This window comes from Pelecanus crispus, chromosome 1, assembly GCF_030463565.1.
Source record: "Pelecanus crispus isolate bPelCri1 chromosome 1, bPelCri1.pri, whole genome shotgun sequence".
Classification (NCBI taxonomy): Eukaryota; Metazoa; Chordata; class Aves; order Pelecaniformes; family Pelecanidae; genus Pelecanus; species Pelecanus crispus.
In genome coordinates, this window is record NC_134643.1 from 82,870,712 (window position 1) to 82,892,608 (window position 21,897).

At 40.6% G+C, this 21,897-nt stretch overlaps 1 protein-coding gene across 1 annotated transcript in view; it reads right to left on the reverse strand.

Annotated features, from left to right (window-relative positions):
- The window catches only part of LOC104026622 (potassium voltage-gated channel subfamily KQT member 1), a 518,395-nt gene that overhangs the window by 432,293 nt on the left and 64,205 nt on the right, over positions 1–21,897 (reverse strand). The window contains exons 7-10 of the mRNA XM_075718092.1: positions 15,059–15,169; positions 14,017–14,112; positions 13,033–13,161; positions 10,385–10,547 (exon numbers count right to left, since the gene is read on the reverse strand). Coding sequence (XP_075574207.1) covers positions 10,385–10,547; positions 13,033–13,161; positions 14,017–14,112; positions 15,059–15,169 — 499 coding nt within the window. The remainder of the gene's footprint in view (positions 1–10,384; positions 10,548–13,032; positions 13,162–14,016; positions 14,113–15,058; positions 15,170–21,897) is intronic.

Below are 21,897 nucleotides of genomic sequence, written 5' to 3' on the forward strand. Positions count from 1 at the left end.
CACAATTTGCAGTGGCCATTTTAGCAAATTCAGTGTTAATTTTCAGTGACAATTAATTTTCAGTTTCATTAACTATTTCCTGATGTCATTACTGTCTTTACACTTTGTGTTTAATAATTGGGCCAAACTTCCATTCCACATAGATTTTAGATTTAGATTGCACCTCTCCTATGAGGCCAGGCTGAGAGAGTTGGGGGTGTTCAGCCTGGAGAAGAGAAAGCTGCAGGGACACCTTATTGCAGCCTTTCAGTACTTAAAGGGGGCCTACAGGAAAGATGGGGACAATCATTTTAGCAAGGCCTGTTGTGACAAGACAAGGAATAATGGATTTAAACTAAAGGTTTAGACTAGACATAAGGAAGAAATTTTTTACAATGAGGGTGGTGAGGCACTGGAACAGGTTGCCCAGAGAGGTGGTAGAGGCCCCATCCCTGGAAACATTCAAGGTCAGGTTGGACGGGGCTCTGAGCAACCTGATCTGGTTAAAGCTGTCCCTGCTCACTGCAGGGGGGTTGGGCTAGATGACCTCTAAAGGTCCCTTCCAACCCAAAGCATTCTACGGTTCTATGATTTTCATCTCAAGTTTAGTCATTAAAAAAAACCTCACAATTTACCCAGACTGTTCCTATCTTTCCTACGTTTTGGAAAAGCGACAGCTTGGGATATTCACATGAATTCACTAAGGAGCTCCTAAGTCTCCTGAATTCTTCTGTGTTGTCCTGTGTTAGTACTGCTAATAACAGGGCCTAAGCTTTGTACTGAGTTTGCTAGACCTAAGGATTGAGGCTTCTCAGGCCTGCTCTGTCCAAACTTCTCTTGCCCTGACTTTAAGTGATTTAGCTGTGACAGCAATTTCTCTAATTGACCAGGTGTCTATATCTAACTTGTTTTACTTTCATTTATCTTTATGTTTTACAACCATAGTTTCATATCTACAGTAGTAACAGCAGTTATTCTACTAGAATGAGATATTTACAATTAAATAATGACATAGTTTATAGAAATACATGCTGGGTAGAATATCAGAGACCTTGAGAAGTGGAAACACAGGATGCAGTGTATAGGAGTACAGGCATGAGATAAGAGATGGGGCACAGGCTTGGCACTGGAGACTCCACAGCTATAAACAATTCACTAATGGTCAGTTAAAGAAAAATGCAGTCCTGGAGCAGGACAAAACTGGTTTTAATGGTAACAGGAACAAAGAACTACTATCTCACATACATAAAGTGAAACATATATAGTAAATTCAGATAAAACCTGGAGCTGCACACCAATGAAGATATATGTAAAAGTGTGTTAGGAAACATTCATAAGTGACCCCAAGTGGATCCCAGGAGAAGAAGAATCTATTACCACAAACATCATATTCTTCCCTGTGCAGGACACCAGATTTCAACAACTCATTGTACCACTTCCCCCTCTCTCCCTGTAGCTAATGAAACCTTAGTACCCAGGGAAACAGGTAGAAATTAAGAAGTATGTGTTACAGTTTTAATTGCATTTTTACTATTATTACAACTTTTTAAAATATGCAAAAAACATACTGCATTTGATTCTTTTTGTAACAATTAAATCTGGACTAATAGTGATTAGATCTTAAGATTTCAGTTACTCTAGAACTAAATTCTAGTTTCACTTTTATAATGTGTGCTTCCTCTTGCTTATAAAGAAGACTTTGAGCATAACACTTCTTAGTGTTGCTTCCTACCATACTTATCTATAACTCTGAGTTTCCATTCTTGAAGTCAAATAACTCTGTTTCACTTCTCTCTTCTTCCCAAGGCTGGCTAAGCCTATCATTTTGTGGTTACTCTCCAACACACCTTTCACATTTTTAAACAAATGTCTACCAGTACAACTCAAAGGTAGAACAGTCTATCCTCTACTTCCACTCTCCACCTTCTGTACCAAGGCTATTGAAGACCTAGCATTTTTCTAATGCATTCCTTCAGACACAGATGTCAGGAAAACACCACAAGGTCCTGTACTGTGAAAAGATTCTGCTGATTGCTCAAACATAGTAAAAGAAAAACTGATTTCCTGTTTTTATGGCCAACAGTTGAATTCTCCCTTGACAGCCCTATGACAGGGTCTTGGATTTTCTTCCTTCCTTCTCTTGCTCAGAGACTTACACACAGCAGGACTACCATGATGCAAATTTTCGCTCTTAGACCCAGAATAATCAGGGCCACATCAGTACCATGAAATACCTTACCAAAAACTATACAATTTATTAAGTCCATTTAATCCCACTTTAAAAAGCTGCCTTTGTTTTATAATTAGGCAACATGTTGACTCAAATACCATTTATTTGCTTCTCTAATTTTCTAGATTAAGGTTTTAACAGTTATCTGAAATATTAATTTTTGGCAACAAAACATCCTATTCTAGGATGTCCTCCTTTGAAACTCATAATTATTTTTTTTTTTCCCCACTGTTGTGCTGGTGGTGTCTTTTTTTCCAGTTCTAATAGCCAACTTTACTAGAATCACCACTGCCACTAGTCCATGGTGGACTGGACTTCTGTTGTTCATTTGTTTTTTTTAACTCTACAGCACAAACTTGTCATTCACCATGTGCTTATCCTAAGCCAATGTCATCATAAAGTCTCCCTGCCAGGCAGAGAAATTTTCTTTTGCTACTTAACAGCTAAATTCAGTCTTATATCACAAGTGAATCTAGTTATTTAGTTGAAAATATTACGATTCATCTAAATGTACTGTCTTTGATAAAACAAAAATGTTTTCTGGATAAAAAGTCTAAACACAGTTTTATCAATATTACTAATAAGAACAAGTTTGAGGGAGCTGCAAATACCTTCTCTTGCTAGACACTCCTATAGTCTCTGGGACCATCTGGTACAAAATCCCTGTTCAAGTCCAGTATGACCAGTGATCTAAACTCTGGTCCTAAATCAGGCAGAACAGGGAGTTGAATAAATGCAGAACAAAAATAAATTTTTAAACCTCAAAAGCTGCCAGATTTAATCAGAAGTAAGAGTGAGTTTGGCAGAGGCAGCTGTTCTCTTCCTCTCAGCCTCCATCTCCCCTTACAGTCCACCCCCTCTCCCAGTTCTACCATCCACTTGGGTCATGCAAGATAAACCAGAATTCACTGAAGGTTCTCACTCAGGACAGCCAGGGCTTTCTGGTAGAGGCATACAGGTGTCTTTCCACAATTCTTACTCACAGGCAAGTACCATTAGTACCTACAAGTCCTGAACTGACGGACAGATTTAGAAGTTAAACAGCCCCATGCTGAATATAGATTCTCACTGGAAAACCACCAGCATCTGCTAAACTCACCTTCTTAAAAGCATGACTTTTTTCAGAAGCATGGTGTCTGGATAATTTCTCTTACTAATTTGGAGCATATCTTTTTATATTTATGCTTTTCTGACTTACTGACAGTTATGCAGACCCTCAAAAGCTTCGGTGTGCGCTTTATTCCGTTAATTTTAGCCACATGTTTTTTCTCACCTTTCACTCAGCTTGTCAGCACTGGAATCTATGAATCCACTTCATTTAAAATGTTTGCTTCTTTGTATGTACTGCAGATTGTAATCCATCTGCACCACTGAGGGAAAGCAGCCCTTTTTCCCCAATGGAAATGCAACCAGTTTCCAGGAACAACCAACCCATTACTAGATAGGTGAATTCTGTAATGTCAGCATCCAAACTAGCATTACAGACAGAATAAATCAACATTAATACTATTACACACTTTATATAAAAGGGCTTACAAATGTATTCTGGGGGTCATCGAAAATTACAGTTGTCTCCCCCCTCCTAGTGAAAAGTTACACTTGTGTAGCTTTGCTTTAAATATTGGGGTGGGGGGGAGGAGAAGGGGGGAGGAATATGTCAGCATGCAAGAAACTCCAAAAAGCAAACAGAAAAGTACAGTGATAAATAGGGAATTTTGGTTTTACCGCAGCAGAGATTTATCACTGTGAGAGTCTTGTGACTTTGACAAATTTTACAATAATGAGCTGTGTATACAACCTACAATAACTGACAGAGAATAATATATTCCATCTGCTGGAGATGTCCCAGGAGGCTGACCTTCAAGGTCCAAAAACTTTCACATTTTTATAATTTTTTCCTCCCTAATAAAAAGCATTATGAAACAGCTATTCAGTTCATTTTGAGAAGCATACATTGCAGCAAATAGCTGTTATTTGAAGATGAAACTCAAGTCCATGTAAAAGATTTCAGTTACACTCAAGTGTTATATGTTTTCCTTCTATTTGGATCAGTCTTTATGACCTGCCACTCACACTCACTATCATAAGTAACTTCCATCTTGATACTTAAGTGCCTTCTTTAAATCCTACAGGAACATTAAAGATGCCAGAGTTCATACATGTCTTGTCATCCTGATAACAGACCCTGCTGCAGGGGAGTATGTACACAATGGTTGACAAGAAGTACAGGTAAAAATCAATTTCAAGACTACAGAGAACAATTACAGCTATAATCTCAGGTGAGGATGAAATCACTGAGGGTTTTAACTTACTACACGAAAAAATTAAATCATGCACCCTGGTATGAAAGGAGTTCCTCAGTAGAAGCAATAGATATCCATGAAAAGAATATACTGCACTAGAGCATCTTCAGCATCACAATTATTTTCCAGAATCATTTTTCTTAAATCCATGTTTGTTTTAGCTGTTCCTTTTCAATTTCTTTCTAAATAGCTTCCTCATTTTGAGAGGTTTGACTTCAAACAAGGAAACTGTTATTGTGAAAGACTTCTGGTCTTTCCATTCCTGCAAGGATAGTCAAGTTCTTAGGGTTACAGAGCACTCTCTTAATCACACCCAAAACCCCATGCATGGTGCAGAACTAAGTCAGGAACTGTTTTTCTTTTAGGTTATCAAGTGTTTGTTTCAAGATTCCATCATTTATGGTATGTAAAGATTTAGTTTCTACATTGTACACTATCCAATACAGGTTTTTTTATTACACATACACAAGTATCTCAGAAACCTTAATGTTGATCATATCTATAGGCTTTATAAGGCTTCCCTTTTCTCAAACCTTCATATAGAAGAGGAAAGCATTTTTGCCTGGCTTTGAAAGGTATGCCTCCTAAGCAAGTTTTGAGCAAGCCAAGAAGTTGCTGGGTGGACATGAACAGGATATCCCAAGAAAAACCTTATTTTCATAAAAAAAGCTGTGCTCACACAATGCAGTTCCTGAATTAAGATAAATCTCTCCTTTATCAAGGAAATTTTAACTTAATTTCAGTCTATTTCTGCCTAGAACAAAGAACTTCCTTAGTGGGACTGTTAGTCTGCTGCCTGCACTTGCCAGGCATTTGTTTCAGGTCTCCCTACAGTCTCTCTCACATCTGACCAGAGCAGCAGACTAGAAGAGTTGTTTTAAAGCAACAGCTCCACTCCTCCTAGGTCAGGCCTAAAAAAGTGATCTAATTCAACCTCAAAGTTTGCCATCATCTGTAAAACATCCAGCCCCCATAGCCAATGACTAAAATATTCCACTATAGCAACACTGAAATAGAAATTGGCATGGCCCTTTTCAATTGCCTTTTTTTATTTTTATTTTCTCTGTCTTTTCAACTTTTTAAGAGAGGAAAAAAATACCCCCATTTACAGGCTTGAAGCCTAGTACTTCCACTTCCCAAGAATAGAAGCCTATTAATTCTGGCAAGGAAAACCTCACTGAGAGAAATCAGGTTTAAACTTTTGAGAGGTGTCAAGAATATTCAGTCAATTGAGCAGTCGAGTTAGCCAGCTACATTCCTGGAAGCTTTGCAACAGAAGGAATGAATCAGAAAAATCAAATGAAGTGTGACTTACCAATTAAGTTTTACCTATTTTTCATTTTCTTTCGTGTTTTGCCTTAGCCAGTGTCAGGGTTAAGGGAATAATATGCATGGCTGTCTCAGAACAAGAATAAATTAGACCAGCTATAAAAAAAGTACAACAAGAAAACATTTTTAGAGAAAGTGGAAAAAATTATTTCATTTTCCTCTGTTACCAAGCTGTCAGGCAGAAAGAGATACAGGCTTGTCTTTTCAATCTCTTTCCTCTGAAGTACAGAGCTTTGCTCAGACTAACTATGAACATTTAAGGAGCATAGCTTAAGTGAATAAATGTGCACTGGCAGAGTCATGAATACAGACAACATAGTCCTCAACATCTTAGAATCATAGAATCGTTTAGGTTGGAAAAGACCTTTAAGATCATCCAGTCCAACCAGTAACCTACACTACCAAGTCCACACTAAACCAATCAAGGGTAGACTAGACTAAACCATGTCCCAAAGTGCCACGTCTACCCATTTTTTGAACACTTCCAGGGATGGTGACTCCACCACCTCTCTGGGCAGCCTGTTCCAATGCTTGACTACTTTTTCCGTGAAGAAATTTTCCCTAATATCCAATCTAAACCTCCCCTGGTGCAGCTTGAGCCCATTTCCTCTCGTCCTATCGCTAGCTACTTGGGAGAAGAGACCAACACCCACCTCACTGCAACCTCCTTTCAGGTAGCTGTAGAGAGTGATAAGGTCTCCCCTCAGCCTCCTCTTCTCCAGGCTAAACAACCCCAGTTCCCTCAGCTGCTCCTCATAAGGCCTGTGCTCCAGACCCTTCACCAGCTTTGTTGCCCTTCTCTGAACACGCTCCAGCACCTCAATGTCTTTCTTGTATTGAGGGGCCCAAAACTGGACACAGTATTCCAGGTGAGGCCTCACCAGCGCCGAGTACAGGGGGACAATCACCTCCCTGCTCCTGCTGGCCACAGCATTCCTGATACAAGCCAGGATGCTGTTGGCTTTCTTGGCCACCTGGGCACACTGCTGGCTCATGTTCAGCCGGCTGTCAACCAGCACCCCCAGGTCCTTTTCAGCCAGGCAGCTTTCCAGTCAGTCTTCCCCAAGCCTGTAGAGTTGCATGGGGTTGTTGTGACCGAAGTGCAGGACCTGTCACTTGGCCTTGTTAAACCTCATACAGTTCGCCTTGGCCCATCAGTCCAGCCTGTCCAGGTCCCTCTGCAGGGCCATCCTACCCTCCAGCAGATCAACACTCCCACCCAACTTGGTGTTGTCTGCAAACTTACTGAGGCTACACTCAATCCCCTCATCCAGATCATCGATAAAGATATTAAACAAGGCTGGCCCCAAAACTGAGCCCTGGGGAACACCGCTCATGACCGGCTGCCAACTGGACTTAACTCCATTTATCACAACTCTCTGGGCTCGGCCACCCAACCAGTTTTTTACCCAGAGAAGACTACGCCCGTCCAAGCCATGAGCTGCCAGCTTCCCAAGGAGAATATTATGGGAGACGGTGTCAAAAGCTTTGCTAAAGTCCAGGTAGATGACATCCACAGCCTTTCCATCATCTACCAGGTGGGTCACCAGGTCATAAAAGGAGATCAGCTTGGTCAAGCAGGACCTGCCTTTCATGAACCCATGCTGGCTGGGCCTGATCCCCTGGTTGACCTGCACTTGCCTGTTGAGTTCACTCAAGATGAACCTCTCCATAATCTTTCCCAGCACTGAGGTCAGGCTGACAGGCCTGTAGTTTCCTGGGTCCTCCTTCCGGCTCTTCTTGTAGATGGGCATCACATTGGCAAGCCTCCAGTCATCAGAGACCTCCCCTGTTAACCAGGACTGCTGATAGATGATGGAAAGTGGCTTGGCAAGCTCCTCTGCCAGCTCCCTCAGTACTCTCGGGTGGATCCCATCCGGCCCCATAGACTTGTGAGCATCCAGGTGGCATAGCAGGTCATTAACTGCTTCCTCCTGGACTATGAGGGCTCCATTCTGGTCCCCATCCCTATCCACTATCTCAGGGACCTGAGTACCCTGGGGATGACTGGTCTGGCTGTTAAACACAGAGGCAAAGAAGGTGTTAAGTACCTCAGCCTTTTCCTTGTCCTTGGTGACAATGTTTCCCCCCACATCCAGCAAAGTATGGATATCCTCCTTGGCTCTCCTTTTATTGCTGATGTACTTATAAAAGCATTTTTTATTATCTTTTACAACATTGGCCAGATTACCTTCTTGCTGGGCTTTTGCTTTTCTAATTTCCTCCCTGCATGACCTAACAAGATCCCTGTACTCCTCCTGAGTTGCCCGCCCCTTCTTCCAAAGGCGGTAGACTCTCCTTTTTTCCCTGAGTCTCCACAAAAGCTCCGTATTCAGCCAGGCCGGTTGTTTTCCCCGCAGGTTGGTCTTACGGCAGACGGGGACAGCCCGCTCCTGCGCCCTTAAGACTTCCTTCTTGAAGAAGGCCCAGCCTTCCGGGACCCCTTTGCCTTTCAGGACTGCCTCCCAAGGGACTTTCGCAACCAGGGTCCTGAAGAGGCCAAAATCTGCCCTCCAGAAGTCCATGGTAACAGTTTTGCTGCCCCTCCGCTTGGCATCGCCCAGAATCGAGAACTTCATCATATCGTGGTCTCTAAGCCCAAAACTGCCTCCGACCTCAACATTTCCCAGAAGCCCTTCTCTGTTAGTAAACAGCAGGTCAAGCAAGGCACCTCCCCTGGTAGGCTTGCTTACCAGCTGCATCAAAGTTATCCTCCACGCACTCTAGGAACTTCCGAGACTGCTGCCTCTCTGCTGTATGGTATTTCCAGCAGATGTCCAGCAAGTTGAAGTTCCCCACGAGAACAACGGCTAGCGACAGCAGTACTGTCACAAGTTATACAACACTTTGCTGCTTCTGTCCATCACAGACTGATACCACGATATCAAAATACACTCAGCAAAATCTGCTGTTACATGGTCAGCAAGGGAAGCTGCACAGCGCCAATAAACACGCTGAGAATGAACATAGTATTCTGTTAAGAGACACATAGTTAAAGCAGCAACTTTATTTATAAATCACACCCTTCATCCCCTTTCCCAGAACTCTATAAAAGCACTGGAAATGCCAAACAACAATTAAAATACCACCATTGCTGAAAAGCATTCTGACCTCAAAGTGACAGATACAAGATTTATATAAGATTATAAAATGTAAGGAAGAACATGAGGGGTAATGAAAACCTCCATCAGTGGAAGAAACTCTTCCTCCCACAATTGCAGTTCATGGCTATCAGTTGCACGAATCACAGGCTTGAAAGTCTTTCTAAATCCCTGTGGGAGCCAGATGCTCCTACTCCTTACAGATGTGCCTCAATATGCCACAGCTCTCAGATCCCTGCTATGCCACATCTGACTGGCTGCTCTAGCATGGATGACATTGGTTGCATTAACAATACAATCTAGGAACTCTGCAAAGTCAGAGCAACCCAGTGAAACTCCTACTTTTGACTGTGTTCAATACAGAAGACACTACATATTCCCTCTGGGGGCAAAAATACCTAAAGTACTTTTTAATAAAGAAACCATCATGTCAAGACTACAGCCGTGCTCTCTCCAGGCTGAAATTGTGTGTCAGCTTCAACGCCACATAAGAGTAGCAATTTTATACAGACGTGATGTTCATGTTTATCAAAGACAGATGAAAACCTAAGTCAAAGCACCACATGATAACATACCTTTGACTAGGGCCAGCATCTCTCGAATCCTCAGTTACCTTGGCAAGGCTTTGCATGCCTCTAGGTATGGAATGTAACTCCTCAGACTATGAGGAAACAATCTCCCCTTGAGCTAAAGATTTAGCAGATCCAGAACTAGCACAAGTTTCCCCAACCCCATCAGACAAAGGAAATCAACACAAAGGTGGAAAAATTAGCTTTCAAAAAAAACTCACTTTAGAGTAAACAATACTATTTCATACCCACATTTCCACTACAAACTTAATCAAAAAAAGAATTTTACAAACAAAGCAGTATCGTAGCTGAGCAGTGAAATTCAGCCAGTCTCCAGGTTGAAATACAACAGCCACTTAAAGCAACACACAATATTTTAAATGAAGCAAGAAAAAAAAAAACCACTTATCAAAACCTCTTTGTTTACGTAGGCATAAAAATATTTAGCTGTCCCTATGTGATTTATTTGCACAATGTTTAAGAGGGTGCTGTAAAAAGTAAAGATATTTTTCCTGGTTTGTTTTCCTTCCTTCAGGCTCTATGTGAGGTAAAGTTTAAAGGTGGGGTAGATCTGAGGAAGCTTTCCATCCATGTCTGAGATAATTCAGAAAAGTAGAATTAACAACACATCCAAAATCTTAATCGAGTTATCTTTGGTAAACAAAGAAAGCACTTTTGACCTTCACACCACATGAATCAAAACATTCCCTTTAATTTTTTCCCCTTGTTTTTGTTATGCAATTGTCCTTGGTTTGAGGCATCTTGCTTTACTAATTAGTTTAAATTATTTTTTCATGGAAATTTCCCTTCATCAGTTCAATTCACTTTAACATTGTCTCTTAAAAAATGCTAACATAAGTAAAAGTAAGTTACCTCCTGGTTCATCAATGTAGAAAGACACATCTTTTTTGCCTTCTTGTTCATCAATGTGATCATAAGTGATCTGTGGAATAGACAAGGCATTCTCTCCTGGGTTTATTACAGTTGCAGAACTGTTACCACAGCCTAGTTTCCCTTTTCTTTTGTATCTTCTAGCCTGTGGTAGTAGAAATGAGATGGTATCAGAAGATACTATCAAAACCAGAAAAGTACACGTGAACTTCACTACACAGTAAATTCATTTGAGGTTGTACTTTTGGGGTTTTTTTAAAGAATGCAATTGAAATTCAGTGAAAGTGTTACAACCTGTGAAAGTGTTACAACCTTGGTTAATGTTTTCAAAGTGGCTGAGGCTGAATTATGAAATTAAATCTGGTAAGAATTTGATTCTCAGAAGAAGATGCCTAACATATTCTGAAAATCAGGTCTCAAGTAAAATTTCTCAAACTGGGTCTAAAACTCAAGGCACCCAAAATACTAATCATTTGAGCATACAACAGCTTGGTTGTAACATCCTTCTAAACTTCTAACTAAACATAACCATAGACTTTGAATTATGAGATAGGCACTGTGCAGGCTTTTCAACTAAAGAAAATTTCACCTTTTACCAAAAAAAGCTGAATTAGGCACATCAGGAGACAATACAGCCTTCCTCCTGTCTCCAAAGTTGAAGTTCTCCTGATTTTAGAAGCCTAAGAGGCAACCTAATAAACACCCTACAATTGGTACATAAGAACAAAAAATGAAGGTTTGGATTCAACTGGTTCCAAACCAGGCTGGTTTCCATCTGCCTTTGTGACCAAAATAACAGCCACTCATATACTGACTACATGGCCTGTGCTGTCTGCCTCCTGAAGGCTGCCACCACCTAGCTACATAAATACTACTTCTCACAACATAGCATTTATTTCCAGTCTTCATGACTACCTACCCTTTAGCTCTAGTCTCACCTGGTTCTACTACTCACACCCCTCAAAACAGAGGTTAAGAGGAATACTTTAATTTACCTGATGCTCCAGTAACCTTCTGACAAGGAGCTGAGATCTAGGGCTACTGTACTCAATTCTGCAAACTACTCTGGCCTCTGGTATGACCACTAAGCATTTAGCAAAAATAAGCGTCATCAGAGAGAATGAGTATTCACACATATTAACACAAACAGCTGCAGGCTCAATATATTCACAAATGGGACAATGCTACTTGGTCTAAGTAAACCAATTCTTATTTTATTACGGTCTGCATTCAGTCTTTTGGAATTCATTCTTCTCTTCAAGCATGCTTTTGTTTGATTGCTGCAGAGCTGAAATTAATCAAAAAGGGCACAAAAATGGTAACAATGGGCATTTATTGTAGACAGCGGATGTACTACCATGCATCAAAATGCTTCTAAAGGCAAAGATTATGGGCTGTCATAGCAGGAAAAGGAACTAGGAATTCTCTGGAGAACAAAGTGCTACAACATGCACAAGATGATCAATATACATTTAAGTCTTTAAAATAAGAGGCTAGGTAGAGAAAGAAAGCACTAGTCTCCTTTGACAAGAGATGATCCATTGGTAAGAGATGAAAGAACCATTACTATGTTCTTGAATTAGCAGGTCACAGGGAAGTTCAGGTTTAATAATATGTTAGGGAAATCCCTCTCACTAGAGAAAACAGCGAAAATACTAAGGGCACTAAAAACTGTCTATTTTTCCACCTCTCCCACCATGGATTGCTTGCTATCTAGCAGCACATACTACCCAGCCTTACTTCAGCTTTACCCTTTTCCTGCTGTTTTTTCTGCCTCTAGTTATGAAGAAGCTAGTCTCATGACAAAGTTACAATTTGCTCAACACTGAGTAGATCACACTGCTGTAACACCAAAACATATACACGCACACACATCGTGCTGTTACAACTTTCTACACATGCTGTGGAGAAACTGTACTGCAATTCTCCACTGGGCAACAGGCATCAGTGGGATTTCACTGCCTAAAACCAGTCCTCTAACATCACTTAGAAGCCCTGGGTATCTGAGCTAGACCTGCTGCAGACCCCGACCTTTCCAGAAGGGGTGCTGAAGGCTAGGCAACCTTGCCAACGAAACTACACAACTATTTTCAGGCAATCCCACCTGTGTAGACAAACACTATTCCACTTCACTGCAGCCACAGCTCAGGAATTTGCCCAAATTTCTACAGACAGTCCCAAATAAAAGTACCATGGAGAGAAGTACTTGAGCAAGAAAAGCATATATACTGTCAGCCACGTTGAATGCAAACATAAATTTTTAAACTAGCTTTCTCCTTTCTTCCTGTATGAACTACTATGCAAAATTAATGCAAAACAGGAAGGTGTCATAATTGATTGACACTACCCTTTGAGAAGGTAGAGGAGACTTCCAAGGGGATAAAACAATGGAGAACTGGCACCTGTCTGACCACCAGGGCAAACTTAAAATTAGAAGACATTTGTCCCGCAGGAATATTTTAAGGAAAACTAAACTAATCTTACTGTGGCATGAGGAAAACAGTCAAACGTCCCATTACAAATGCCTTTCAGCTCTCCAAATTCTTTGGACACTTCATAAGGATTTTGGCAAGTTACCTTAATCAAATTAAAAGTAAGAACCAAATAGAGGTCTGCCAACTCTCCATTACCTGTTTTCTCAGAATAGGGCTAGATGGCGCTGGTGGTTTTTTGGGATTTTGGACCGGTGATGTAACATAGATCTTCCATGTTGCTGTAGAACTGCATGATTTCTCTGCTGCATAGCACCGCCACAGAGTCTATAATAAAACCCAAACCCAATAATCTCAGTGAATAAGCAGTCATTGTTGTCCTGCAGGACAGGTAAGTCAAATTTTGCTGCAAATCAAACTGACAGCAAAATCTTCAATCATTGTAAACGTGCTGCAAAGGGTTCTGACTGCAATCACTGTGCTATACCACACAACACCATACCACAAAAATATACTCTTCCCTGTTTATAACTGTGGTGAGTGTAATTTGCACGAGGAAACATACACTCAGCACACAGTGATCTTAAGTATGCTTTTTGTAGAATTCTCCCTAAGAGCTGGGGTCTAACCCTGCCTACAGTTAAAAAAAAAAGCACCCAAAAAACCCCCACACACCCCCCAAAACCAAACAACCCTCATAAAAGTGAATCCCCACAAGCATCATAGAATACTGCTGTTTCACTTTGTCTGCAGCGTGCCACATTTTAGTATTTGTGCACCAAGCTATTGCATGCTTTATATTATCATATGGAATGTTATGCTGGGACATTTTTCTAAACCGAGATGCGTGTATACATGTATATGTATACATATTCATCACCTCAGGATTTGGCAGATGCACAGGATCTAAGGAAATATGAAAAGGAAGTTAGGAATTAAAGATTATAACAAAGATTTTCTTTTTTTCTATTTTTCTATTTCACCAAATAGACTCATTGCATCCCGTTACTGTCATTATGCCTGTGAATGCAATTATCTAATTCTCTCTAGCGACTGAAAGTGGTTAAACACAAGTCATAGATTTATAATAAAGTCTAGTAACTATGATTCTCAGTACTTTAACTACTAGGGCACACTCCCTCTCCAATACTCTCCTAAGCATTTTACTGTTTCAGGCCTTACCTGAATTAGAGAAGCTGCAGCTGGGATTTGTCTGTTGAAATGCTTCTGACGTTGCTTCTGTTGTACTTTCAGGGCAAAACCAGACCCCAGAATACCCTAAATGTAACCAAAATTGCTAGTCAGACTCCGATATGTCTTCACATGCCTAAACCAAATACTTAGCATATGAAATAAACAGACGTTTTATAAAAGACTTTCCTAGAAAAAGAGAAGTTCTGAATTTTCAAATGTCCACAGTGATGGAATTCTATTTATTCCAACAAATAAATCTGAAAAGCACATTGATATTGGCACCATGTAACTTCAATAAATAGCATGTGTTTATTGCTGTGATCTACAGGTAACATTAGTCAGAGGCATTCACAAAGGCAGTAACTTGTTTTTAATTCCTTGCCATAAAAGCAACCAAAGCCAGAATCCACTTTGGCTTCTTTGCTCAATTTGCCTGGAAAATCAAAGACATGCTTTACAATTTCAGTATTTCTATTAAAACTGATAGTTACTGAAGAAATACTTCGTCTTTTCTAATTGTTCTGATGTTGTTGTCTTTATTTTCCCCCCATTCATTTAGCTGAAGATCCAAAAAGCCCAAAGATGCTTTATAGTAGCATATAGGATGCAGTTTTCTAGACCTCTGCTTCATGGCATTATTACTCTTTTCACAGGACCCCAAATTGTTCTTATATAATCACAGAATAGTAGAAATGAAGGACGTTTCACCTCTGGCACCAACATGCTGATAAAAGACCTCTCTTTCTCTTTACCTCACAGAATAGCTTCAGTTCTCCGAGTAGTGAAAACTATTCTTACCTCCTTTCTAGGCCACATCTCTCTAAAATGACTGCAATAAAGATACAGGCAATTTCATTCGTTTGTGTGTGTGTGTGCACAGACACACAAACATACACTTGAGGATATGTGCACGCACATTCTGAAGCAACATCCAACCTCATTATTTCCTATCAAATGCACCAATTTAAAACTACCTGATTGTGAGCCTAAGTCAGACAGACACTAATAAAGTGATCAAAGTTCTACTCACCGCTGGAAGAGCAAAGAAAGATATAGCAAATACTGAAAAACAGGAAGCTATTGTCTTCCCAATCCATGTCTGGGGAACTTTGTCTCCATAACCAATTGTTGTGACTGTTACCTAGGCCAGAAACAAACATCTGATTCACTGCAATGCAGTACCTTTTTTTCCCCCAGAAGCAGGAAAAAAGAAAGAAAGAAAAAAAAAAAGTAGAGAAGTATCAGGAGAGACATATGGATCAACAGCATTTGGATTTGTGCATAAGGAAACCAGAAGAGTATGCTAAACATCACTGCAGATTTATCCTGTTTTGACATTCTTCAGCAGGCATGCACAACTGGCCACTGTTTTGGATGCACCAGTAGTCTGGACCTAGGATGACTGTTCTCACAGTTTGTAGCTGGCTGCTTCCACCCTCCCAAAACTGCAAGGACTGGCCCTGTGGGCTTGAAACAATAGGCTTGCAGTTTTTTGCTTTTAAAATGTAGTTCCACAGAGCTGAGAAGAAAGCCTTGAAAGCACTGACTTGCACACAACCAACGCACAGATGTCTGCCAAACTCTGCAGTCAAACTCTGCTGCACTAGCTGCAGCAAGGTAAGCTATGCCCTACGCTAGCAGGAAAGAAAGGGGACAGAATTAACACCATCCCAGCTGAATCTTCATAGCAAGAGGAGGAACACACAACCATTCCAGGACATGATATCTCCCAAAGTAAATACACCAGTAGAGCAAAATACAGCTGAACCCTATGCTCAGCTTTTTTTCTCCCCCCACAAATACAGTTCTTTGCCACTCAAAATTGTATTTAAGCCACAGGATACATCATATTATCATACCTGGCTCTGCTCATTGCTTATCAGGGTGCAGCAAGGGCCAGGTACTGCCTAAGGGACAGGAACCCCAGAGTCAAGGGAGATAACATAGCTAGCAGGGCAGTGCCTCCCCAGTCAGGGCCTGGTCCCACAGCACCCAAGCAAAACAGACACAGAAAGAACAGCCAGGTACAACCAAGGGTCCAGATTACAAGGCAATATCACAGCAACAAGACCAGTCCAACATCAAGCCAGAAAATCCACCCACAGGTCAGGGTTAGGATCAGGTCTGGTGGTCAGCATGTGGGTCCACAGGGATGAGACAAAGCCAAGACATCAGCCCACAGGCTGAAGCCAGGATCAAAGGACTCTGTAGCCAGACACAACTGCAGTTGAGCCAGAGAGGACCTCCTCCAGCAGAGTGCTGAGCTTACACAGAGCTCCTGGGTGTGGCTGGAGGCCACAGGTGATGCTGATCAGGATCATGAGGCCAATTAGTGCCCTCAGGGCCATGACAGCAGCCTCCCCTCTCAGCAAGGCATGTCCTCACACAGGTCTGGGATCAGTAGGGACTTGCTGTAGAGGGACTAAATCACTGTGAGGGTGTCAGGCCACCCCTGAACAGCCACAGAGGCAAGAAGGGCCTGAGTGGCACAGAGGTTTTGGCTTTGGTCTGTTCCTGATGAGCCCCAGTAGGCTAGAAGAGAATTCATTAGGAGTCCAGGGGTCAGTAAATTGTTGGTGCTGTGGGGGGAATCAGAGTCCAGGTGAAGGCTGGTCCATCAGAAGGGTTTGTAATGTAACAAGGGCCAGCTGCTCCCTAACAGAAGGTGATCCCAAGGAGGCATCCCAAGGCAAACCAAGGTAATCGCACAGCTGGCCAGGCAGGGGCCCTGCCCCACAGCAGGATAGACTCGCAGACAATGGCCATGTCTAACAAAGAGTCTAAATCATACGGCAAGATCAAGGTGATGAGGTAAGTCTGAGGCCAAGTATGGAAGTCAGCCCATAGGTTGAGATCCACATCACCAGACCATGGCTGAGCTGGAGACCACATCTCCTCCAGCACAGTTCAGACAGGCAGTAAGTAGCCAGGGCTGAGCCTAAATAGAGGCCCTGGGCCATGGGTGTTGGGGTGGCCCCAGGTGTGGCTGATCAGGGCCATTAAGGCTTTTTAGCATACTTAGGGCCCTGACACTGCCATAAAATAACATGAGAAAGATGACTTGCACCCCTGAGGAGTAGAAAGCTTCTGGTGAGGAAATGAAGAATTCTGTCACTAATACCAACCACTGGGGAGAGCTTTAAATAGAAAAAATGTACTTCTATTTGGGAGCACCAGCCCTAAACCCAGTCCCACTCCCTTCACTTTGCCTTGAATGGTAGCAGAAATACAGCCAAAAGAGACTTAAAAGAATATGTAAATTTACACTGACTACAAAAGAGGATGTGGAAATACTGCCTTTTATGGGAAAAGTTGCTGACAAATACTTAGGTATTATGCAAAAATAGGCTTCTCAGAAGAAACTATCAGCAATAAAGGCATGGGAAGAATATATTTCCTCCTGTTCTCAGAGCAGTTCTAAGAGCTGGAAGGAAGATTTGCAGGGAAAAAATGACCAACTACTATCAAACTGAGTCTTTCCAAGTTAAAAAAAAATTAGGCTTGTGTTTATTCTTCATGAATTTCTCACTTGATGAAGTCAACTTTGTAGTATCTATATCCTCTAATGAATATTGTTATTTTGAACTGCAGACTGCTCTCAGCACGAGCTCTGTCTTGCCAGGTGTTTGTCCAGATTTAATGTGGCTTGCCCATGAAGTGACTCAGGTGCTGTGTATTACCAGCAGTACAAACAGATGAGTTTGCCAGCCCCCAAAATTAAAGCAGACCCCCCAAAATTCAACTTTGAAATGCAGTATGTGTTAGTGGGGAGTGGAGGAAGTTAAAGCAGTGTTTCTTTAACAGCACTTCAGCTCCTCAGTGCACCCAGATGACCCCTTAAAGTCTGGGATTTTTCCTTCCTTTTCCTCTCTTTTTTCTTATGAAAGGCTTCTTGTTTTTTTGTGGGGTTTTTTTTTTTTTTTTTTTTGAGTTCTCCAGCACTCAGGACTTAAAAACAAACTGCAGTAATGTTGAGCTGCCTTTAGCGTTACTATGGAAGACAGTATGAAAGCTGTAACCACAGAAAAGATGATTTTCCATCTCTACAGCAGGCGTTTGGCTGGCAGATTCCTGCAGGTGCCTGAACATGTCTCAGAAAGTTTCTCCCTGGCTACCTTAAGAGGGTTCCTTCTTGGTAATCTAATTAGTGCATTGAAGTATGTGGAAAGAATTATAAATAATGTAATTCTCTGGCTTTCTTAATCACAACCAGAATCTTTTTCTACTTGTATATCCAAAAGTTATTATTTATCTGCTCAGAGAATGTTTAATAACTAGGCTTTGGAAAATGACACCTCCTTCGTAACACAGGTTTACTATGGCACATTCCAGCTGGTAGGCACATGGTCTAACACAGGCTCTGAAAACATATATGTACGCTTCAAAAAAGGAAGAACTCTAATTTAGTAGAAGTCAGCATAGCTTCTCACATGCTTTAAGATAGGCAGGTGTCCTGAAGTTTGAAAAGTCTGAACTGCACACCTCAAAAAACATATTAAATATAAAGGGGTTCAAACTGCTACCTCTGGCATGGAAATTTACTACTGGAAATTCTGAGCAATTGATCCCAAGTACCTCTGCCAGTTAACACCAATTTACTGGAGCAACTATTTAGCTCAAGTTCAATGGTACAGAATAGTCCAGTTTGCAGTAAAAACAATAAGCACTGCAATGCTAAGAGACAAGCACGGAAGGGCCAACAGAAGAGAAGCCTCCTACATGCCCTTCTTCTTTCCTCAAGAAAAAATACCCAGAAAGGACAGAAAAACTGCTGTGACATGGGTTGCAGTTCTGTCAGACTGACAGTGCTATTGGAAATGCTTTTGCATGTGTTCTAACATGCTATAGCTTCTAAAAGTGGCTTCATATAGAAAACCACAAGCCTTTGATATGTCTTCGCAGTTTAATCTGTGTGCCTGCCAAATCTAGGTGAAACAACCTTGCATTTAACTGGAGCGGGTGAATGTAGTTAGCATTTCATTCCAACTCTCATTCATTCTTTATTTTCCCTTTTCTTCATATTTAGGCCTTTCAGGTCATTTGTATCAAGTTCAGCAAGCTTGCACTTTCTACTCAAAGCAAAATGTTACCCATAATACACACTCTGTGGTTTTTGTCAGACACATAAGACTTTCAAATACTTGCTACCAAGATTTTTTTTTCCTATGGTTCAGTTTTGAAAGGCAAAAGTGAAATCAAATTTCACTCCCTAGTAACTCCACATCTGTGTTTCTATGTTACAGAAGATTTGAAAAGAAAAAGAAACTGATTCACTTTGTCCTTTGTCACTGTTCCCAGCTGTGAACTGCACCTGCACTGTGACTCACTAATGCTGAGGAGGCCTAGGCATCTGAAAAGCTTAAACAACAATTTAAACAGTGTTCTTCATGTGCCTCACACAGCTAGAGAAAGACAAAGCTGATTTTATCTTGCTGTTACACAAAACAAGTCAAGTTTTGGAAAACAACAACAAAACCCATTGAACACTTCACAAGGCATATACATACGCTTTGAAATACAGATTCCAATTCATCTGTCTCAACAAGGTAAAGTAATGCATTTGTCTCAACAAGGTAAAGTAATGCATATTTTAAACTTATCTGTTGGTCTTCATAACTGAACTCCTGTTAAATTCCTTAAGCCCAAGATATTAACAAAATATGCTTGTATGAACACATTGTGACCTTTTTGACCTTAATTTTTTACTCTTTATGCAAATCAAGGCTGCAGCTTCTAGCATTTAAAAATATTTTGTAATCCATATCGAAACATTCAATGAAACTCATAAGGCAAGCTCTGGATAACTAGAGCTAAAAAAATAAAAAAGAAGGAAAGGTAGAAAAAGTACACTGGCTTCACGTGGAAATTTTATTACATGCAGGAATGACCCATGCATGAATATACATGGGCAGAACTGGATGCTAAACCCATAGCTAGTTCCCAAACTGATTGCTGAAAATCCTTTTTTGTTTTCCACTGTACCTTGCTCCCCCCAGTTTGATAAGGGGATTCTTCCCTCCCATTCAGGTCTGAATTTGGGCATTTCTGGCCTTTTGCAGTTACAGGCCTAGGAATTACTATATGAAACACCAAAGACATTGTGCAGAACAAACATGAATCACCATCCTTTAATGATTACATATTAAGATCTCCTTACTAATAAACTATATGCTTTCCATTTCTTTCACTGGTGTCATTCTAATTCACATGGCGCTACAAATCTCTTTGGAATTTCACTATGCTAGAAAAATTTATGATATATTTCTCATAGATTTAGCTGAACTAGTGCAAACTTTTATGGGAGCCCCTAATGCTGCTGAACTTCCCACAAGCAGCCCACTTTTAAATTAGATGTACTTCACAGACTGTTCAGCTAGACCATTAGTAAAAACAGAAACAGTAGCTGTGTTCCACTGAGTTCAGTCATTTGATCACTGGTATTTGAGCTGAACTGCTCAAATAATAGCAGAATAAGTGAGCCTGTATACTGGATTTTTTCTTAAAGTAGACATGGGGCGTCTTTCATAATGTCAATTACACCCTAATTGTTTTACTTTTAAAATATAGCACAATCTGTGCTTCTGGGACGTTTATTCTTTTCCTCCACTAGCTAGAGGTTATCTCATGTCTGGAGGTTTTATGTTCTGAAAATTTCATCATATGTCTATTGAAAACTTTAACAAAGTGATTGTTGTATGGGCTAGTTTATGGTTTCATTTCTTCCCAGCACAGCAGATAATCAGGTCCATCTGGCCGTTTAGTGGAGTTTTCCTTTTTACTAGATTCTTCTTGGTTTGTACTGTTTTGCACAACCATAGGTGATACCCTGCAAATGAAATTAATACCTGACAACCTAATGACAAGAATTTAATATTTAAAATATTTTTATACTGAACCACTTAAAAAGTGGTAACTCGGGCTACATGTAATATTATCTGTATTTCTGTATATTTCATTGAAGTAGAAGCTTATGCAGCATCTAAGTTAAGGATTAGAAACATATATCTATTAGGAACTTCTTGTCTGCTTTCCCAGACTTACTCACCAGTTTATTTGGATGCAGATAAACAATTGGTTTATGGCCTAATAACTATATTCGCATTTTTCAAGTCTATCATCTAAGAACAAATCCAGTTTATTGTGTTTCAAATCACTTTTGAAATATATCCTTCTCTCTCTCGAAGTTGGTGGCTCTGCATCTGTTCTAGTCCTCTCATTTTCTCCGTCACTAACACTGATGTGATGGATCTCCTTGAGTTTTTTGTAATGAGACTGCCAACTCATAAAATATATGAGGTTCTCTAGTGGGGAAAATGGACCGCAAGAGGAGAGATGGTTCGTGCAACAGCTAATAAGGAAGGAAAGCATGAGTCACAGTGAGAAACATGATGAGAAGAGCCATATGAAGTAAGAGTAGAAACAATCTGGTCTCTTATTCTGTTCATAGCTATCTATTCCTTTTTCAACTGGTTCTGGGCAGGCACACAATAATTAGCACAATGCTCTCAAAATCCCAGTTGCCCCTTAATGATATGTTTTTCTTTATTTTTCTTTATTTTTGTTTCACTGACCCTGACTGATGATTGATATCCAAAGTAGTTGGTGAATCTGTGAAGCTTTGCCAGCTGCTTTTGGTGGAGCTGGTTTCCTTTACAGTGAATCATGGAATTATTAAAAAAACCCGAGGAACCTGTAACCTGCATCAAGGTCTGCCTTATTACTGAAAGAGTGAGCTTTAAACAAAAAGAGCCAAAAAAATAGGTCATTAACCCAACTTCCACAAATAGAATATACTTTTAAAGTTATGCATCTTTTGCAGATAACTAAGTAGAGTATAAAAGAAGTGGTATAGGTTTTGGAGCGTATTTA